The sequence below is a fragment of the Amblyomma maculatum genome, chromosome 4, assembly GCF_055883805.1.
Source record: "Amblyomma maculatum isolate TAMU_Amacu chromosome 4, ASM5588380v1, whole genome shotgun sequence".
In the NCBI taxonomy this organism is placed as follows: Eukaryota; Metazoa; Arthropoda; class Arachnida; order Ixodida; family Ixodidae; genus Amblyomma; species Amblyomma maculatum.
This window is the reverse complement of record NC_139347.1, coordinates 110,232,528-110,241,431: the sequence shown is the minus strand read 5'-3', so window position 1 is coordinate 110,241,431 and position 8,904 is coordinate 110,232,528. Positions and strand designations below refer to the sequence as shown.

General features: G+C 43.8%; 1 protein-coding gene across 1 annotated transcript in view; it reads left to right on the top strand.

The window, feature by feature from the left end:
- Positions 1-3,716: 3,716 nt before the first annotated feature.
- The window catches only part of LOC146191939 (uncharacterized), a 53,017-nt gene continuing 47,829 nt past the window's right edge, over positions 3,717-8,904 (top strand). Inside the window, exon 1 of the mRNA XM_084600011.1 lies at positions 3,717-3,816. Coding sequence (XP_084456137.1) covers positions 3,734-3,816 — 83 coding nt within the window. The 5' untranslated portion in view covers positions 3,717-3,733. The remainder of the gene's footprint in view (positions 3,817-8,904) is intronic.

The following is an 8,904-nucleotide window of genomic DNA, read 5'->3' as shown; positions in this document are numbered from 1 at the left end:
TTCGGATCCAAGGTCACCCTTTCAACATACATAACAGTTATCCAAGTCTATGCACCGACCACTACTGCTGAAGAAGCTGACGCTGAGAGATTTTATGCGGACCTACAATGCCTTTTAGACCACACCCCATCATCAGACGTCGTTTTTCTCATAGGAGACTGGAATGCTAAGTTCGGGAGTGAAGAAATATCCGGAATTATAGGCAAGTTCGGTCTTGGCGAGCCAAATGAAGCTGGGCAGAGGCTAGTTGAGTTTTGTCAAGAAAACAACCTGACCATAGCGAATACTCATTTTCAACAGCACAAGAGGCGCCTGTACACATGACTTCACCGGACGGTCTGTACAGGAATCAGATCGATTACATTCTTTGCCGGCAGAGATGAAGAAGCGCTATACAACCAGTAAAAACAAGGCCTGGGGCCGATTGTGGCACCGATCATCAGCTTCTTGTTGCCAAAATTAAGCTTCGATTGAGGAAAACGCAGAAAACTAGAAGGCCTTTCAGGTCTGATCTGGATCAAATTCCATTAGAATATGCTGTGGAAGTGAGGAATCGATTTCAAGAATTAGATCTAGAAGACAGAGAGCCCGAAGAGATGTGGACTGATGTTTGTGATATAATACAAGAAGTTGCTACTAAGGTAGTTCCAAAGCAAAAGAAATGCAAGAAAGCAAACTGGTTATCTGAAGAGGTTTTGCAAATAGCTGAGGAAAGGAGGATGGCAAAAGTTATGGGGGAAAGAGAAAGATACAAGGTTCTCAATGCGGATTTTCAGAAAATAGCAAGGAGAGATAAGAATACCTTCCTGAACACACAGTGCCAAGCAGTTGAAGACAACAGCCAATTAAGGAACACAAGAGCTATGTATAAGACAATCAAAGATATCAAAGGAGGCTTCTGTGCTAAGCTGGGCTAGATAAAGGACAAACGAGGCAAGGACCTCACTGAGCCTCCGAGATAAAGAAGAGGTGGCAGGAATACACAGAAGAACTGTACAAGAAGGACCCGAATGTGCAAACCCAACATAAGACGGTTGTGATTACTGATCTCGAGCCGGGTATCCTGAAGAGTGAAGTTGAATGGGCCTTAGCTAGCCTTGCTAAGAACAAAGCTAGAGGAATTGATGGCATTCCAGCTGAGTTGCTTCAAAACCTCAACCATGACGCTGTTAACATTCTGCATACATTATGTCAGAAGATTTGGACAAACCTGCAGTGGACATAGGATTGGAGGAGGTCAGTTTACATCCCCATTACAAAAAAAGGCAGTGCCAAAGATTGTTCCAACTACCGCACGATCGCGCTTATTTCGCATGCTAGCAAGGTGATGTTGAAAATCCTCCAAGATAGGCTGCAGCAGTATGTAGATCGAGAGCTTCCGGACTTGCAAGCTGGGTTTCGCAAAGGCAGATGAACTAGAGACCAAATTGCCAACCTTCGCTGGATCATGGAAAAAGCAAGAGAGTTCCAGAAAACCATCTACTTCTGCTTTATTGATTATGTGAAAGCGTTTGACTGCGTAGATCACAGCAGATTGTGGCAAGCTCTCCAAGAGATGGGAGTTCCAATTCACCTCATCTGTCTCCTCAGGAACCTGTATGAAGTGCAAGAGGCCACAGTCAGAACTGGGCATGGTCTTACTGATTGGTTTCCGATTAAGAAAGGAGTGAGGCAAGGCTGCATACTGTCGCCCTGCCTATTTAACCTATATGCAGAGTGCATCATGAGGAAGGCCGGTCTGGACGAGTCTTCAGCTGGAGTGAAGATTGCTGGAAAACGTTTCAACAACCTTAGATATGCGGATGATACCACTTTAATGGCAGAAAGTGAAGTGGAACTCAAGAGACTTCTGATGCGCGTACAAGAAGAGAGTGAGAAGTTTGGGCTTAAACTGAACATTAAAAAGACAAAGATCATGGCGTCTTGCCCTATCAAGTCCTGGAGCATCAATGGACATGAAGTGGAAGCTGTGACAGATTTTCTCTTCTTGGGCTCCAAGATTACCTCGGAAGGAGACTGCAGCCATGAATTTAGGAGACGCCTGCTTCTGGGAAAGAGAGCAATGGTTAGCCTTGACCGCCTAGTAAAGAGCAGAGACATTAGTCTGCCAAACAAGATCCGTATAACTCGTGCTATGTCTTTCCAGTTGTGATGTATGAATGCGAGAGTTGGACTGTGAAAAAAGCTGACCGCCGAAGAATTGACGCGTTTGAATTGTGGTGCTGGCGAATACTCTTGAGAGTTCCTTGGACTGCCAGAAGATCAACTCAGTCGATATTTTCGACCATAAACCCTGACTGCTCATTGGAGGGTCAAATTCTAAAGTTAAAACTCAGCTACTTTGGTCATCTGATGAGAAGAGAGGAGTCGCTGGAGAAAGATTTGATGTTGGTAAAGGTTGAGGGTCGCCGGAGAAGGGGCAGGCAGCGAACGCGATGGTTAGATGGCATCCTCGAGGCACTGCAGATGAAGTTATGTGATGTTAGGAAGATAGTGAGAGACCGGAAAGCGTGGCGTGACATGGTCCATAGGTTCACGAAGAGTCGGACACGACTGAACGACTGAACTGAGAGAAGGTTAAATTCAGGCCATAGTTTGGTCGCCGTCACAGATTTAGCTGTCATCACGTTAAAACACTCCGCAGCATTCGCTGATTTTAATAATACCGTGTCTTCACTTCGTCAAGAATGTTTCTTTACGTCTATATCCCTATCTCCTTTTCGAATTCTATCATCACCTGAGGACACACCCACGTATGCACGGATGCAGACTCACACTAGGTTCACTTTACGTTCATATACGGCACCGCCATGGATATGAAGTTCTGTACTTGATTCCTCGAATAACTTGTAGGTTGGCATCCTCTCCATGGGAGATATTTTTTAAACTTTTTTATACGTTGTTAACTAATGAAGAACTGAGGTACATTAGATTAGTCGATCCCGGCTGCCAATAACACCAGTGCGAGAAAAGCCGCCCTAAACTCTCGGAAACTAGAATGTTACCAAAGATTTAGGGCAAGCGTTATAATTCCTCAAACGTCCTCTTAAAGCTTGCATCGTGATCACCTCATTTCTGCTACTGCCTTAGTCGCACGGCGCTTTTTGCGTCATTTAACATAGCAGATGGAGAGTCTCGGCGTTTATAGCGGTTATAAATAAAACGAACGGCCAACCTTTGAAGTTTTTCTAGTTTTTCTATTTCTACCTTTGTGTGAGGGTCCCACACAATGCTCGCGTACTCCAAAGAGGGTCTCACCGTGGCTTTGTACGCCTTGTTTCTCAGTGCAGCTGTTCATCTGCCTAATTTATGTTTTAATAAACCTAGTTTTTTACGAGCTGAAGAACACACGTTATCAATGTGCGCTGTCCATTTAGGCCTGGATGTAATTGTAACCCCTAAATACTTATATTCCGCAGCTTGTTTAATTATCTTGCCATCCATGCTGCAAAGAAATTCCAGCCTGTTTCTCTTATTGCTAAGGCACATGTGAACTGCTTTGTCAAAATTAATTATCATGTCCCATTTGTCACACCATTCTGCTAGCAATTTTAGATTATCGCTTAGCTCGAGTTGATCAGAGAGAGAATTTATGTTTTTAAAAATGACAGTCATCAGCGAACAGCTTAATTGATACCGTTGGATTCAATGAATCGACAAGGTCAGTTATGTAAATATTAAATAAGACCGGTCCTAGTATAGATCCTTAAGACACACCCGAGTAAACGTCTAAATGTTCAGAGCACGTTCCGTCTACCTCTACATACTGCTTTCGGTTGCTCAAGTAAGATATTACCCAGTTGATTATGTCGGGAGGTATGCACAACGCTTTCATCTTCATGATTAATTTATTATGTGACACCCTGTCAAAAGCCTTTGAAAAGTCCAGAAATATTATATCTACCTGACCGTTTTTATCTAAAATTTTAGCAAATTCATTAATGGTTACAATTAACTGCGTGTTAGTAAAGAAGCCCCTTCGGAAGCCGTGTTGTGCTTTATTTATAATACCGTGCTTATCCAAGAAAGTATTTAGATGTTTCACCAGAATATACTCTAGCACCTTGCAAGAAATACACGTAAGTGAAACAGGTCGATAATTACTGATTTCTAGAAGGCTACCTTTCTTAAAAACTGGAATTACAACAGCCAGAAGTCAATCGGTCGGTAGTTTACCACATTCTAAGGATTTATTGAAAATTATGACGAGAAATCTGCCCATAAGCTCCGCGTATCTTTTAAGAAATATGACGGGAATTTTGTCCGGACCTGTTGATTTTTTCGCGTCAAGTGGTAGTAGCAGTTCAATTACACCCTCTAAGGATATGAACAAAGTGCGTGATTCACTAGGGGCGGGAACACCTTCGCAACACTTGCTTGACTTTGAAAATACATTTTGAAAGTGATAGTTGAATATTTGCGCCCTCCGCCTGCTGTCTGTAACCATATTACCACCTACTGCTACATGCTCAATCCGCCGATGAGCCTTGTTCCCAAGTAACTGCCAGAATATTCGGGGGCTTTCTGAAGCGAACCTGCCAAGAGTTTCAGTGAAATAGCGTTCTCGAGATTCTCGCATTTTATGTTCTAGGGTTGTTTTTAGCTCTGAAACTACATCATCAATAATTCGCTTCAATTTTCTACAGCGTTTTAGCCTGCGTTTTATCTGGAGCAGCTCTCTGGTTGCCCAAGGGCTCCTTCGACCAACCTTCTGTAATTTATCAGCAACAAATTTGTCTATACAATAGATACAACAGGATTTAAACTTAGTCCATAATGCTTCAATGTCATCGTCATAAAACGAAAAAAAGGGAATTCTCTTAATAATGCGTAATTTGGAAATCATCAGCAAATGAGTAATTCTTCACAAAAACAGCTTTCGGCTTGCAAGATCCCGAACCCCGTGGAAACACGCAGGTAAAGTAAATGAGGCTATGGTCGAAAATGCCATCATGAACCTGCGTTGAACGATCCTGAAGATGTTAGAACAAAATAAAAGATCTAAAATTGAGGAGGCAGCATCTGTTACTCGTGTTGGGGCAAGAACTATTTCGGTGAGGTTATATGCAAGTAGCATGTCAAACAACACTTCAGAACTGTGGGCGTGAACTGATCCACACTTCATTTGCACCCAATAATTAGCTAGAATGTTAAAGTCTGCAGCCACTATAATATATTCATCACGATGTTTTTCTAAATGGTCGTAGAGCTTTAGTAAGAATTCTGGTGTAGATCCCAGTGGCCTGTAAACACCCGCAATAATGAGTGTGCTGCCGTTAAATTTAATTTTACAAAATACGCTTTCGTGAGCATTGTCAACTTCTGGTAACGCAAATGATGAAAGCCCATGTTTCACAAGGACTGCAGTACCGCCACCTTTTGTTTCACAATCTTTTCGATAGCAGATATAGGAAGGTGGAAATACGCAGTCATCCGGGAGCCAAGTTTCTGTGACGATGGCAACGTGGGGATCATATGACAGCAAAATACATTTAAGCTTTCCTGACTTATTGCGCACACTTTGCGCATTCAAACAAACAATTCGAAGAAGCTTCTGCGCAGGCTTATCTTTAGCCTGAGAACGCCGATCATCTGATTTGGTACTTTTGCGAAACAAAACTTTGCTGTTCTTATCACCGTCCCATACATATATATCATCGTTTAGAAACACCTTGTCGTGAACAAGTTTCATTTCGTCATTCGGACCACTATCAACTAATCCGGACTGTCATAGTTTCTTTCTTATCCGTAAGGTTTCCTGAGAAAATACGTCAGGAATTGATATGCCGGAACTTTTTATTTTTGAACAGTTCTTAAACAGGGATAACGTTTCATTGTGGTTGTATAGGCGGACAATCACAGGTTGTGTATGATCCTTTCGTGGCCTGCCAATCCTATGAATGCGTTCCACTGAACTTACAATGACGCCAAGCTTTTCTTCGAAAACCTGGCGGACAACTTTGATTTCTAGATCATGCCTATTTTCATTCGAGCTTTCATTAATGCAAAACACCAAAAGGTTATTCCGCCGAGCACGGCCCTCAAAATCGACCAGTATTTTATTCTGAGCCAACAATGCTTTTTCAAGATGGTGTATCGTTTCTTCGAGATTTTTTTATTTTATTCTAGATTCATTCGCTTTGGTTTACGATGCATGTAAGTCTGCTGTACGTCAGATTGTCTGAAGGTATTACTGTTAGAGTTTAGCCAAGTGAGATCTCAATCGAAAAACATGTCAGGATCGCTACAGAGAAAACTTCATAAACGGACTCCCAGGCAAGTTCACAAAGTAAGATAACGTTCTAAATATTTCAGCCATCAACATCGACAAAGCCTTTGTCCTAAGCAGGAACACATCACTCAAAACCCTTATTACGTTTATCTCTATACATTAAGGCTACACGTTGGTTTTTGAGCAGCCACGGCCCGAAGAATGCCTGCACAACATGTCCGCTGAAACTGCGATCAATGACACCCTCATATGGGCCCTCCAAGCACGGCCGGCCTGCGTAAGCAACTTGACAGCGTAAGCAGGTTCACCTGAAAATAGATTGAACGGAAGCCCGACAACGGTTCGCCAGGCCTGTTCGAATCGCATTTGATAAAGTTACTTTTGCAATAAAATGTTTCACAAACGGTGTTTATAACTTCGCGGAGGAGTTCAATGTGCAGGAGCGATTCAACCATAGGTAACTGCAAAAAATAAAAAGTAACTGAGCACTCGTCTGCAGCACACCCTAGCGGCATTCTTGGTAATAGTTTACACAGAGAGTGTTTTGGTTATGACTTGGCACAGAAAAAGAGAGTTCGTTTTACCGGAGTAGCTATAACTACCTTTCCAGAATGAATAAAGTGACTAATTGTCGTTTGGCCGAAAACGTGCTTCAAACATTTGACTCTCTCGAATAATGTATTACCTACGTCGATAAAAGTATCCGACCAAAACCCACTCTTGAGTTGTCAACGCTGCGAGACTGGGACTAAGACAAATGAGCCAGGCGAGTGACGAAGCACAAAAGCACTAGCACAAAGGTTCATTACAAAGTGCCGCAGGCTTGAACACACGGTGCTCGCTACTCAAATGAGTTCTCCTGTGAAAAGGCCGACGACTTGTGCCTGTGACGGAAGGACGACGGAACCAACCTATCAGGTTGATGTTTGTGGTGACTGGACGTTGGGAAAATTAGGGCTGGCCCTCAGGGGGTAAACCGAGCCCGAGGGCCCAGTCCGGCGTTCTGGGCTAGGTTTAGATGCTCTGCCTCTTTGGCTATGCCGAGGTGGGAATATTTCCTATCTTAGCCAGTTACGCCTTGCATCTTTGTTGTAAATGTTGTTGTAAATACTGCGTGTATAAATATTCAGTTATTCTTCTCTTCAACTCCTGTACTCAAGTCTTCGCAACAAACCGTCTCCGACGGGGCACCTCTGGCGCAAGGAACCTCTGCTGCAGCACGTATACCGTCTCTGGCGATGCACCCCGAGTGAAAAGGAACACCAATGGCGAAGCCTGACAGGATTGTCTCTACTGGCCAAGTAGGACACAAGTAAGGCAGCCAAGGTAGGAGTGAAGACTGCAGCAAATCAGGACATCAACTACCTGGTTGGACCTGGTGCACGCAGCAAGAAGCAGCAGAACACATAGCAACCAGGACACATAGCAGCAAGGACCAGAAGAACGGACCAGGGACGCGGGACTGCAGCGCGTCGGTTAGCGGCGGGTCTACGCAAGTAGGCATCAACACACATAAGGCTCGAAGCGAGCGGCCGCGCATCGCAGGCTCCACTGAAGGTAGCGGCGGACAGTCGACACTGGAGCGCGTTCAAATGGGATCGACGCATCGAAACCGCGAGTTTCCCCCGTCCCATTGTTTGTGTCTCTGTCTGCGTTCGAGCCGGTAGGGCAGTTTTAAGGGTGCGTGGGTCCGCATGAATAATTTCTGAGTTGAAGAAAAACCCTCGGTCGAGGAAAAGAACTAGAAATAGATAGAAGGCTAATTTCGGAAGCGGGAAAGGCGCGGTTGAAGTAGCTGCTTGCAGAATTGCAAAGGCTAAAGGGAGAAAATGCGCTCAGTGTCGGGTGTAGTATGCTCGATTTCGATCGACCGATAAAAATTACAATTGTGGACCGCCATGAAGCTGACCCGAAAATCGCTATGGCAACACGGTAGATGTGGGCAGTGGGCGCAGAAATGCCCGACATAAAGCCACTAGTTACACTAACGGAGCCGGAAAGCAATTGCTTATCAAGCAGGTCAAGTAGGGATCAAGAAAACTACAGTAGGGCTACCTTAAACAAATAGTCGGTTAGCAGTAGGCCTTTTTTAATGGGGAAAGGTACAGAAAAGGCAGGAAGCGAGATTAGACTTCCGGACAGGCGCGGAAACAGCAAACCTTTACCGCCGCCCCGGGAGGCCAGCAATGAAAACTGAATACAACGATTATCAGCTAAACACAGGAACCCTGCAACTCACTGCCTGTATATGCTGGCATCGGTAACAGTGAAACCAGGAGCATTACTCGGTCTGAGCTCGATAAGAAGCACGCCTTGCAATTTCTGGAGAACCGTTCTGCATTTTGCGGGGAACTGAAGATTTGTTGATTGAAGGAAACCTACTTTAAATCGTTAACCACGGAAAAGAAGTTGAAAATTAGGAAAGACAATCATTCACAGCATCTCACAACGTTGCAACGCTCTCTAGTAATAAACATGAGAACAGAAAGTGTTTGATATGAACTTTTAAGAATTATTATTTGTTTTCAGGGTATCTGACGAGATGAAAATGGTTTTTTGATGTCCAATGTTGTCTTGTATGTTGTAAGTTCGAGACAAGCTTTTTGCGGTCGCATAGTAAATGAAACGCCTTCGTGTTTGGTGTGGCATTAGGTCAGGTGAAAACAAATGAG